At 37.1% G+C, this 13,856-nt stretch overlaps 2 protein-coding genes across 4 annotated transcripts in view; one reads left to right on the top strand and one right to left on the bottom strand.

The window, feature by feature from the left end:
* The window catches only part of spg (dedicator of cytokinesis spg), a 51,429-nt gene that overhangs the window by 12,101 nt on the left and 25,472 nt on the right, over positions 1-13,856 (top strand). The window lies entirely within an intron of this gene.
* Positions 652-13,856, bottom strand: part of Inx3 (innexin 3) — an 18,552-nt gene continuing 5,347 nt past the window's right edge. Inside the window, exons 1-4 of one of the 2 annotated variants that reach the window (XM_018446197.1) lie at positions 4,996-5,158; positions 2,287-2,708; positions 1,656-2,051; positions 652-1,276 (exon numbers count right to left, since the gene is read on the bottom strand). In XM_018446197.1, coding sequence (XP_018301699.1) covers positions 1,070-1,276; positions 1,656-2,051; positions 2,287-2,708; positions 4,996-5,158 — 1,188 coding nt within the window. In that variant the 3' untranslated portion in view covers positions 652-1,069. Of the gene's footprint in view, positions 1,277-1,655; positions 2,052-2,286; positions 2,709-4,995; positions 5,170-13,856 lie in introns of those variants that run through there. The other variant, XM_018446196.1, reaches the window with a different exon arrangement.

Consider the following 13,856-nt stretch of genomic DNA (forward strand, 5'->3'; position numbering starts at 1 on the left):
TGTAAACAATTACATGTGCATACGTCTTATAATCTGAGAGCATTGCGCGTTATCATCTACATTTATATATTTGATAAATCTAATATCGGTTCGTGCCGCTGCAGTGCAAGACAATTAGTATGCGTTCTTCTGGTGGACAAGTCTGATTAATATGTTGAAATACAATGCTCGTTACGTAATTCTCGCCACGTGATTTATCATTCAAGCGAAAATACTTATAAGAAGAAAAAATAAGTAATACAATAGAAATCTTATTGGAGAAATAATCGGCAAAAAGTCTTGGTTGGCTTGTGCAATTTTACGCGTTCTAACTTTGTTTTTATGGTACATGAAAATCTCGTAACAACTGTAAGCTGAATAAAGAGATGATGAAGGCTACGTTTACGCTGTTTCTCCAATCCAAGCTCAGATATTAGAACTGCGTAATAGCAATATAACAATGATAAATGAATATCTTCTAATGACAAAAGTTTCAACGAAGAAACTGCCGAGATAATTCGCGCATTAATTTGTACAAATTTATTGATGTATTATTTTATACACGAGCGAATATAATGAAACTGTCGAATGAATCTCCAATCGGAAATGAATTGTATAACAATTTTGAATGAAAAGTGATTAAAGAGAGGAAATAAAGATCAGCACTTTGCAAAGTGCAGTTTTCAGAAATTTCCAATTGAAAGTCTCATTGAATATAAATGTCAAGGATCGTCTCACGTTTTAACAAGGACGCGGTAATGAGCGAAACTCTCGTTGACAGGAGACAAGTGTCAAGATTTTTTAATGCTGAGCTTACGTTTTACGAGTGCCGTGTGACAGTAAGGCTACGTTAAACATGAGACCCCGATGGGCAGCAGGGAGATGACGAGGAGAGACGTCCAGTGTGCGTATGGTTTTACATAGCTCCTCGCGCGATAATGTATTCGACAGAGCGGCACGAACCTGTCTCTTTATTGGCACCGAGATGACGGCATTGCAAAACCGCCCTCGATATTATCACAATACGAACAAGTAAAAGGGGGAGAAGGGCAGTGGATGATAGCGACGACGGCCGAGTTTCTTCTCGCATTTAGATCTCGGTGTCCTTGCCGTATTTCTCGATCTCTGGGTATATTGGCGACATTTCGAGGGTACTAGGTGCCGAAGGTACTGATGTTGGCGATGCGTCGCTGCCATTACCGAATTGTATACGACGACACATTTCTTCTAGCACTTCGTTGAACGTCATGAGATTCAGATTCTGACCCAGCAAATGGAGCATTAAGAAGTCGCCAACCTGCACAAAATTCGATTTTCTTTTTAAATTTCAGAATAAAATGTCACGTTAAAATGTGAGATTATAATTTCATTTAAGAAGACACTTTTATATTTCCATTATCCGAAGATTTCATTTATAACACAAAAGTTGTATCGCGTCGACAGTTATAGAGTCCCTTAACTTTTATTCGAGAGTTTCTGTTAAATTCTTAAGTGGATTATCGCGTTCGTAATAATCGTCTAGTGAACTTTTAAAAATATATTTATCAGTATTTCCAGACTATTATGCTACTATATATTATATTACTCGAAACAAATGTTTTATCGGCATCTTTTACAAAAGTATTTTCTTCGCGAGATTTAAGTTATCATAATTGACCAACTAAAGAAAAACTTACTTGAGTTTTTCGGATAAGCGTGCTAACGGTAGTTGATGTGCCAAACTTGAAGCGCTTCTTGATAATCGTTTCGCGCGTGCTGGGCATCAACACTATGGCCATGCTGTACAGGACCGCCAAGCCGGAAACGACGGCCAATATGATAAACCAGAACCACAGAAAGATGTAGATTTTCTCGTTGAGAATATTGAGCGCGAGTACGCAGAGCGCGTCCAATTTCTGGATTGTACCAGAGGCACCAAACTTGTGAAAAGTACACTTAGTTATGCGTGGGAATACTTCGATCATCGGGTCAGTACGTTGCTCCTGATTCATGTTGCTAAACTTCAACACATCCGTACCATACGTAAGAAAAGCGCCGCCCAGAAACGTGTCTACGAAGAAGATGTTACCAACCTGGAGCAGACAAGACATTGTTTCAGTATCATCAATTTAATACAAAAAGTATGATCCTACTTTTGTAGAAGTGATATATTAATATCTTGCGTGATTTTGTAGCTTTATAATAACTTAAAAAATATTCTATAGTGATGAAATTACGCGAAATTATATTTAATAAAACAAGATTTAAATGCTAGCGTCTTTCAAATCATTCTAATATCGTTTCTAGATGTCGCAAATGTATACTCACGGTGTTGATAAAGTTGAGAACCTCGCAAAAGAAATATCCGGCAGCGTAGCTGTTATGCAAGTGCATGGTCTCCATGAGATACTGAACCAGTCTTTCGGTCTTAGCTTGCCGCTCCTGCTTAGAATCCATCGTGGTACCTCTCATGCCTTCGGATATCATCCTGATTTTACCTTCCTCCCATTGCTTCCACATCCAATGTGGTAAATAGAACAGTACGCCCTGAAAGAACAGCATGAACGGCACCCACTGGTAGTACGAGTGGTACCTTTTCTCCCCGTAATCGCCACCCAGACCCGGATGGGCCACGTGGGTACCCACGGGCTTCGCGTTGTTTCCCGGCAGCGTGAACGTGTACGTGATCCAGCAATACGTGTTGATCACATGGCCGGAGGGTAATTCCGATAGGCAGTTGATGGGATCGCCTGCGAAAGAAAGACAAAGGATTACAGGCCGCGGCCGTTTTACGATCACGATCGATGAAATCGATGGTCTCTCTGTATATTTACTAGTTAGATGCGAGATATAACATAAATTACGTGAGAAATGAGATGCGGGGTAGCTCGAATCTTTCGAATTATAAAATATATAAAACATATTTTACACACGCTTTAATTCGTCTTAGATTTCAGGAATAGTCTTTATAATTTTATCATTTTTGGATATTTTAATATGTTTTAATATATGTATTTAATACATATGTGTATTTTTTAAATAATTTTTCAGATGTTTTTCGTATTGCTTGATACATAAAACTATGGACGGGATTTCTTGTATTTTGACACAATAAATTACAATTCTGAAGAAGCACTTTTCTTTGCACATTTATCGTTCATCTTACAAGCACGATTACTGGAGTTATCCCGTGAAATTGCCGTAATGCATGTTAATCCCCCGTGATTAGTGAACGTCGCAGGAACGTTATCTATGCTTACGAAGATAATTCTTTATACGTGACATACGACGCGCTGTAAACGAATCGCTTAGTGGATGCTGCGTGATGGTTCTATATAAGACTAGACGATACCACTCGAAACCCGAGCATCAAGTATCTTACCTGACGTCTTGATAATACATTGAAGTTTGTTCTGAATATTAAATTCACAATACACATCTAGATAATATACCTTCTTTATTATCTGTTGTTCGCCTTCAAGTCTTTTTATGAAAACTTTTTCTTAAAAGTTGTTTATCAATAATATTGATTAATTAACAAGAGTAACGAATTTAAATAATAAGGAATTAATGCAGAAATTTATGGAAAGCTATGCAGCCCTGCCTATATTTTTTAACTCCTAAATAAGAAAATGTTTAAAAAGATTGTAAATATTATTTTTAGTACATTAAATAAAAAAAATCTCAATGTTATTTTTAGAAATATATACGATATAAAAGAAATATATCATAAAATAGATCATAACATTTTTATAGTATGACATAAAAAAGGACGTTATTGTTTTATAAAATGTTTAAAATTGGTACACGTTGATGCACAGAGGAGAAATAGAAGATCAAATGAGGGTAGAAAATATAGTTAGGATGAATAGATTTCCCCGAGATTTTCCTTTTTGTAAATGCAAGTCACATGTGTGCCGCATAGCTCGCATGCGTACCAGATGTTTCGCATCGTGCCGTTTATGGACAATTAAGTTACGCAACGGTTCACCAACTCATAGTTTATCCGATCATCTTATAACGAGCGCGAGTTTCGAGATCGTAAATTTTTTTAAAGATCTTTGAAATATCGGATGTCTAATTTCGCGGATCGAAACATGATTTATCAATGCCGTATGCTCTGTATAATAAATTTTCGTACATTATTTAACTCATTAATCTGTAACTTTTTTTATTGACACGATCCATTCGCATTTCGATCCCGACAGTCGACAACGAGGAGTAGTGCAGGAGTACGTTCTTTCCTAATGTTACATACATGTAATCATTTACAGCATAATTGCTACTTCCCAACTGCTTCATCCCGCGTAATCAAAGAGATTCGCTCGTCATTAATCACGCGACTCGACCTCGATTCACCGACAGTCGTAATAAGAAACAGACATGTACCGAGTGGTATGTTATGATCATTAGATGCGAATACGGCTCTTCTTCTAATCAACCGTTCGTCGCGACATTAAACATTGTCTTCGGTATGTGGCGACAAAGGAGCGTCACAGAATTTGTGTTTGAAGACTTCGATCTTTGGCATAAACGTACAGTCTCAAGAGAGATGCGACGTCATCCCCTCGCCTCCGAATCCCCCTAATCACCATCTGATTAGGTGGCGACCGGCTGCACTTGGCTTACGGTGCAAGTAGTCGCTTGATCTTTAACCTGGCGATATCCCACGCATACGGACAGCTTAAATGATTCTCATCTTTGCGTTCTCTATTTTTAAACTCATTCTTCGCGTTTTGAAATATCGCCGAATCTTCCCTTGCTCTTTTATAAAAGTTTTTATATTTACCGACATTTATCATATTTGCTGTTATATTAAGTGATAAATTTTCATTTTTAGTCATTTTATGTTTGAATAAACTAAGACAATAATAATCGTATTCACTTTGAAGACCATAAAAGTCGACGATAAAAGTCAAAGATAATTCGCAACATAAGAAAAATTCTCGATTGTATTTCTAGAAGACTTTCAAGGATTTCTAGAACTCTTGAGAGAAAATAGACAGACGCGGCAGAAATTGAAAGAAGATATCTTACCTATCAAGTTATTGGCCGTAACAATAATGCAGCAAAGAAACAGAATGGCTGACGTGATTCTGTAATGCATTCTGAAGACCATGTTGTCAATAACAGCCTTGTCGATCAAATATCGCACCTTAACGAATCCGGCGACCGCCGAGACCAAGCCAAATACCGCCATTTTCGTTTAACCTGTAAAAGGAAGAAATGCTTCATTTTTATCATCATCGACAGAATTGTCAATGAATAAGAATTAACTTAAAATAACGGGAATATTTTTTGTCACTATAATATTTTTTATCACTTCCTTTTATAAGCTCCTGATTTTTATTTTATAGCAATCGAGTTTTAAATTAACATTCCGCCAAAGAGACACATGAAACTAAATGAAAAAAAACTAGTTTTATTGTTTATATATATATATATTTTTATTTCCGATGCTTTGTTTATGAAAAGCGTTTCATTTTTGATCTTGTAACTCATAATTAAAAAAAACATTAACTGCTGAAATTTTCTCTAGAAAGAAAAATAATATAGAAATATGTCAGCAAATTCGATTGCGTTATTATTATTCTAAAAGGACACAAAAACGTTAGCATTCATATACGATTCTTAGACGCTATATGGAAATAAATTCAGAAAAACAGTCGAGAAGTATGAATGAAGGCTGTCTTCAGTTAACGAGCAATCAGTTTATGTTACCGTTATGCCTAATGAATGCCACGCAGCTGATCGATCGTGATTAGAAATGCGTTTCATTGAGTCAAACGGTGAGGGGCAAGCATTAGCATTCCTATCATATAAGTCAGTAATTTATAATGACTGAATTGCGCAAACATTGCTTAGGAAAGAAAGACGAGGTTGCGCCGAGTTCTATGCCAATTATACAGTAGATCACCTCATAATTAATTCAATTACAAGTTCCAGTAGTAAACTCCATGGTAGACTACATTTTATATCAACCAACCAATCAATCTTATCTGATTCTGATTTTTTTGGTGACGTTTCTCGATTTAAGGCGCGGTTTAAGGAGTTAATTGAATTTCGCGAAAGATTGCAAAGACAAGTCTTTGAAATATAATTAACAGTAAAACACTCGATTAAACCCGTCACTTACAAAACAGACAAAATACTAACTCTAGATCAATCGATCGCAATAGCTCCTCGTCAAAATCTTGTTTGAAATATTTGTAGAAAAACTCAAAACTGTTTAAGATGAGAATTTAATTGATAGCTTTAGGAATTAGCAGTGTTCGTTAACTTTCCATATAAGGTCGCCAATAGTTACCAGCAATGAAACCAACGCTTAGCTAACCTTATTGTCAACTGACGATCAAGGTTCTGTCAGCCATACTGGGCCATCTGACAAATGACTGGCTGACAAATGACTGGCTGTCAAATGACTGGCGGCCAAAGTTCTGTTAGCCAGTATCAGGCCATCACTGGCTGAAATAATTGGACCAGTACCAACTGCCAGTACTGGGCCCAAGTTATCATCCAGTACTTAGTCAATACTGGCCCTATATGGATTCCTTTCTGCAGATAAATTTTCACTTTGCAGACAATTGTCGTCCACCTCACGACAACTATTCCCGTTCCTTGTCACTTTTTTTTTAACAAAAGCGGAACAGAAGCGATGCTTCGCCGCGCTTCTGTTCAGCGAGATTGTCGCGCGAATAACGCGGGATGATGCGATTCGTGCTGTTTTCCCCTGTGTCGCCCTTTCGAGTACCCATCACGGAACCCTCAGCGAAAAGGGTCCCCTCACCTCCCCGATGTATGTGCCTATAGTAATAACGTCGTGCGCGCGACCGGAAATGGCAGATGTGTATGAGAGAAGATCGATATGTGCAGAGAGAGCGAGAGAGACAGAAGAACCCGTCCTAAGCGCCACACACCTCGACCCGTAGATTGTCTCGTCGGGAAACAAAAGCCCGACGCGACCAAGTTACCTCCCATCCCTCTCGTTTTCGTGGCCGTCGGATTTCTGTGAAACGACACGTGCTTGTTTTTGCCTCGGGAACCACCACTTGAACATTTTGCAGAAATTACATGTGTAACAAAGACCGGTCTTCATGGAATCCGGAAATGATTCTAAAAGTTATCTCTCGCATTTGGATCTCTCATTTTTTGACAATCTTAGACGAATTCGAAAGAAATGTATTAAAAAAAAATTTAGAACCGCGTGCTGGTTAATAACAATTTTTCAATTCTTTTCATCTTTTAAGTAAAGAATTAATGAGTTTAAAATCTTCTTCCGTTTCTTCGGAAAAAAGAAATTGATGTGCGAAACTTTTTATCTCGAACTTACGTTTTTATCTCGAGGTATTGTGGCTTTGTGGCTTTTCCAGCTTTTCGGTGTAATCGTGCGTGATTATAATGGAAGCATAGAAGGCTGGGCTTTGCCCGACTTAATACACGCACATCTGAAGAACACGCTCGTTATTCCGCGGTCACGAGAAGTATATTCTCGTTAATGCATGACGTAATGTGATTAATTAATCTCATGATGACCATACAAAGAATAGAAGCGCGTATAATAAAAGCATCCGACAGTACATACATAGTTATTATTATGTAAAAGAATTAAGTAATAGATGATTATAAAAATAAAGTAGTATTACTTCATAACAAGAAAATTAATTTTTAATTAAGTATGCTATAATTTGCAAAAAATACAGTTTTTCAGAATAATGTACAGAATAATGTTCAGAATAATGTGTAGTTTGTAATAAAGTTTTATAACAATTTCACTGAGTCTCAATGTTCGAATACTTGTCTCTCTTTACAAAAGAATGTTTGAAGCGACAACAAATTCTCCACAAAATTCAGAGGCGAGTAGATGAACTCGTATCGTGACTGCTCTCGCAGTCGGAATTTTATTACTTAAATTAGTTGACAGTCAGAGCACGTGCCTTTGCGAGAAGTCGATCCGCATGAGTCTTTTAACGAGAAATGTTCCCGCAGCGTCAGAACGGATTGTAAGATTGCGAACTTTGTAAGTTGGACTTTGTCATTCTACTTGCAAAGACGCTAACTTTATATACACACGTGGAATGTGTGAAATTTCGAACCGTCAGCAGATTTACCGATCGTAGTGCATCGTTCGCAAAAACTAATTTCAAATCGGACCGAATTTCATACATTGATAGGAATTACTCTTCATTTTTAATTATATACAGTTTATTTACTTAGCGTTGCATGATTTTATCTCGAGATAAAAACTAATTGTATAGCATCTATTAAATATAGATATTATCTAAATGAAAACGTGTGAGCAGTCGCATGTATATAATTTTCTTCTTGCAATATTCCGTTACGTAGAACAATTTCGCGAAATTAATACAGCCTAATTGTTTCATAATCGCCTTTAATGACATGCTTTTTTGTATGTCTCCTTTACAACTGTGAAGCCTTCGAAGCATGTTATCGGCAACGATCGCACTGTGAGTCGTGAGAAAAATAAAACAATGTTTCATATGGTATTTTCTCGGAGGCGTACAAATTTTCAAATGTCTTCGTCATACTTCTCGTGACACTCGTGCCGAGGGAACCAGTCAAGTTAAACCAGTTGGCTGCTGCTGGTTTCTCGGATAGAGTGGGGTACAACTACGTAAATTGAACGACGACGACGACGACGACGAGAAAGGCCGATACCCTTTTGCATATCTCGCCTTGATTAATCATATTTCTCGAATTACCGAGACGAATTATACGCGACATTTGAAAATATACATTAGAAAATATATTGGATAATAATTCACGGCTTATGCAATTTCGCGAAGTAAACCACATTTACTACTATATTGCGAATGGCGGTGACATAAAAATAATTATTCATTGTTATGCAGATTCTTTGGTTTTATTACCTCATTCTTTATATTACTGTATAATACGTTTGTGTGTATATTGTATTTATTCTACTTGTATTACTTTTATTTGCTACTATTTTATGTTTCATTTATTATTTAATCCGCGTATTATTTATTAATTTACATTAAGATGTATACGTATCACTATTTCAGTGTTGTAGCCATAAAACCGTTTTGATTATACGTCTCTAGTTAGAACACGATTTTTACGGCGTTGCGTAATCGTACATAGGTACTGTACATACCGAGGGAAAAGAGGTTTATGTTCTATTGGTCGCGGCAATAAATCCTGTCGTGAGCACGGAGTAGAATTTTGTCGTCGTCACCGCTCGACGCTTCTGTTTATGACTAAAGTTTTGGTTACTAAATCAAGTGAATTTCCACGAACTATTCAACTCGAAAAAAATAAAATGCAAAATGCCACATGTAACTATACACTTTCTTCATTTTCTCACATCATCAGTAGCTAAAAATTATGAATCTCACTAATTATATTATGCATTTATGCAGTTATATCATCGTTATTATAATAATAAAGAATTACACGCGTTAATTTTGACTTTTTTTTTTTATTTTTCAGCGATCGATTATTCATTTTATCATTGAAATTTCTGTAAATTGCATCATTAATCTAAGTGATGAAAGAAATCTATTGAATAAAAGGCGTTAAACGTCACTTCTAAAAACGCAGCTCCGCGAATCCACTGGTCGATGTGGATTTCTGAAGACGGCTTTCTTCTCACGACCGCCGGTGTTGCTGTGGCTCGAATCTCGTACGAATTGTCCGTATCAGGTTACGGATGCAGAAAACAGGTTTGGGATCGCGCGAGACCGCCGCCGCCGATGCGCCGGATTCGAGTTGCTAATACACGATCGAGAAAAATGGAGACCCTTTGTCCGCGACAGATCCGAGATTTTTGCGAAACCGGAAAAGAAGAAGTAAAAAGCACGCAGCAAGAGGAAACTTTCGTAGCTATTTCTGCAGGGAGATGCTATAATGCTGTAATACTATTCCATTACATTATTAGTATATAATGTATAATTAATATAATTTCCAGAATTTAAATATTTAATTAGTAGAAAAGGTGGATCTTTATTATTTATATTCCCGTTTTCGCCGAAGGAGAGATACTTAATACATAAAAGTAGCACTAAAAATAATTTAGAAAAGACTGAAAAGAATTTTTATACATGAAATTATAACGAGGCATAAGATTTGAGAATTATAAACTTACTTTGCAATGCTAAAATGATGTGTTTATGAGAATTTAGTGACGAAAGAAGAATGTATAATGAATAAGTGGCCAAATATATATTGGGAGTTTCCTTATTGAGAAGATCGAAAGAGACTGTAAAATCCGGTTTTACGATATCAGAGATAGAGATGCTTAGCAAAATTCTGCCGATTCAGCGGTTAACAGGTAATACGAGTGATTTATGCGTGCCGGTTGCGCTGCGTGATGTAGAAACTAGAGCGATTTGTAGGTCGAAACAACGATCATGGTCGTAGTAACGTGATTTACGCATACATGTGTGGACTAATAACAGCTGCTAATGCAGAGAGAGAGAGAAACAGCACCGAGCGCGAGTGTAATCGAGATGTGATTTATGTACTCGAGCGTTATTTGCCGATATGGGGATCACTCGAAACGTGGACGCGATTCACTCTCGTGCGAGGTTCGAAAGCCGTCGACGTAAATTCGGGTTGGGTATTGATCGAATAATATCAATTTGAATCTCATATCGCGATGCGAGATCCAACAATACGTTGATCTAATTTATTATCGCAGACTCAAGTGTCTTGTCAATGATACTTTTGCATTGTATTATTGTTGCATTGACGTTACATTGAATTACGTTCAATAAGAATCCTATTAGACCGTACATGTGAGAACACAACCAATAGGAATTAAAAGTCCATAACGGTCGAAGCTGGATTTTTAATGCTTAGATAATTCAATGTGAATTATATACACTGAAAAAAATGTATGTAATTTTACATGGAAATTACATGTCTATGACCGGAAAATTACCTAAATATGATTGGAAATTTACTGGAAATTACATGTCTATGACCGGAAAATTACCTAAATATGATTGGAAATTTACTGGAAATTGTAAATTTCCAATCATATTTAGGTAATTTTCCGGTCATAGACATGTAATTTCCATGTAAAATTACTTACATTTTTTTTCAGTGTACTATATATATACATATATAGTACATACACATTTTTAGTCATTTTAAACACGCTGAAAATTTTATCGGACTTAAAAACGCGGCTAAACTACTGAAATAATATTACAAATTAAATTTTGATGCTCAATCGGCGTCTATTAAAGAAATCTTAATATGCTGGAAATCTGTAAATAAATTTATTTATTGCGAAAAATATATTATGTTCATAATGGAAATTGCTCTTGTGATATAATTACTGATATATTCACGTTATGAGGATTCTGAAGATGTTACATGATATTACTTATGACGGCACATATTTTTTATTATTCAATACGTAGAAAAGACATTTTAGCTGTCTTCATTGAATAACAGATATATCGCTGAGAAATGTGATTCAAGGGAGACTTCTTGGAAATCAGCCGAGCTGCTAAGGACTTTCCTCGGCAGTATGAATCACATTTCTTTCCGGATGCGACTGGAATTTTATACAAGTTTGCGAGGAGACACATTATAATAGTTCTCTTTGAAAGTTCTTATTAAAAAATGAACGTATCTGTTGAGATGTCTGTAATTTCTACAAACATTTTCTGAATATATTTGTAATATATTTTTTATATACATCTCTCATTAAATAATAAATTAATTAATGTAAAATGTAAAAGTATTTCGCGAAAATACACATAACATCGTGATGTTTAATTCATAGCTTCATTTAATATTTCAGATTACAGTAATGGAGCGAAAGTAAATCGATATGTAAAAAATGAATCTTTAATTCGGAGCTTGAATTATAACCTGGTTCCCGTTGACTCGTTTCATATCGTACAGTGATAGTTTGAGATCGCATGTATAAATTAATAACACGGTTGGCCGTGGATAAACGGCCGCCCTCGACAGTGAGCAAATTAGCGCAACGTGCCGTAAATTATTGTATCAACGACCATTCGCCATGCTGCACGCTGCGATCAAGATACGAGTTTTATAATCGCCATCCGAGTAATTGTGTGTGTCTCCCGCGTCACGGTGAGACATATATCGCTCTTACGGTTATTCACGTACGGTGATCCCGCAAAAGCTGTCCGCACGTACTCGATGTGTCGAATCCAACTTGTTTGACATTTCACGTTTAAACATAGAGAAAGGAAAGCAATACGAAGAAAACATATTCTCTTTGAAAGAATCGTTTCCTTGAATTTGCATTCGTACGAAGAGAGATGTCTCTGTTACAAAGATGAAAATATAAAAGTAAAAGTATCTTTCTTTTTGGGTTATTGTAATAACTTAAATTAACGTAACTTTTAATCACTTCAAGTCACGCGAATGAAATATGCCGTCTGGGAAATATATAGGAGCCGTTGTCTGCGCGATTCCCTCATATTACGTTGTAATTGCACGCGAGGCGTACTCGGTCAATGCTTTATTAGGAATTCGCCGAGTACGTAACGAGCGAGAGGCAATAACTATCCTTTTCACTTGTATTCGTGCATTAAATGCTCTCCACGGATGCGCTTTCATAACTCGCCGTTCGCTATGTGTCATATGCATCATTGATGTAGAAACATGAATTTTCCACAAAAAAAATCATGAAGAAAAATAAATATGTCGAATTTTATTATATTTGCAGCAAATATTTTGTCGTTTGCGAGAAAAGGTTTCTCGTATTGTGCAGGAAAGGCATACGTGACGTGCGTGCGGATAGCTTCTTCTTCATTTCGCGGCGAAAGGACGGGTCTTGGCGGCTTCATCGCGTGAGTGGAAAGGGAATTTACAGTTACGTGTCTTGCGCGAACTCCGCGCACGCTCTTCGACGTCTTATCTACTTCTGCCAAGTCTCCTTGTATTTCTTGAGCGAACACGACGTTGACGAAACAGTGGGCAGACACTCGAATTAAGTTTTCAGTGGCCTTCTTCGGAGAAAGAGACGTCTCTCAGCCACAAATTAATAATTAGAACCATGAAATATTAAGAGAAACTACGAAATATTTAAATAATATTTTTGTACAAATCCTAATAGTATTAGACCATAATGTACATATATTTTCATTAGGGATCCATAGAAAGTTGCGCGATTTCCTATTAAATCTCAACAAAGAGAGAGAGAGAGAGTTACTTCAAGAAATTTTCATATCAATGCTTCTTTGTTCATTTTTTTTCTCTAGAAAATTCAGAAGGATGCAAGTGCACCCTCTTCCCATCGCTCATGAAAGCATGTCCTTGGCTTTTGAAAGCAGGTGTTCCTTGCAAAGATCACGCTTTCAATTGAAATTCTCAGAGTCGCCGGGTATAGATCGGTGGTGTTAAAGAGCGCGCACGTGGGAAAACGCGCCTTCAGTGAATGGATTTTTTAAGTCCGTCACCTGGTGATGGGCGAGAAAACCGATTGCAATCGAGCGAGGTATCGTCCCATCGATCGCATCGAATGATAGCGCGTGCAATGCAGCTGAGGAGTGAATGGGGTAATTTTATTCGCTTCGTCGAAGAAACGTCGGGTGAAAGGCGGGAACTCGCCGATATCCGTAAAATATTATTTTCGCGTTCCGTTCCGTGAGTTTTTCGCGAAACGTTCCACCTCGGGCGGATTCCTCGCGTTCACTCTTCTCCTCGCTCTTCTCACAGCAGTGCTGATGACGCGAGCGACGGAGATTGTGGCGTTTGTGGCGTTCGCGTCACGATAATTGCGTACGATAAATAGAGAACGAGGCCGTACGAATTATGTTAATTATTGTTCAGCCGAATTGTCCTTTTCGCGGCTATGCTACGTAATACACGATAAATCGCAATTCTATTTTTTATAGTGACATGTACACTGAAAAAAAGATTGGCTG

Source organism: Mycetomoellerius zeteki, unplaced genomic scaffold (genome assembly GCF_001594055.1).
Source record: "Mycetomoellerius zeteki isolate Tzet28-1 unplaced genomic scaffold, Tzet1.0 scaffold174, whole genome shotgun sequence".
NCBI lineage: Eukaryota > Metazoa > Arthropoda > Insecta > Hymenoptera > Formicidae > Mycetomoellerius > Mycetomoellerius zeteki.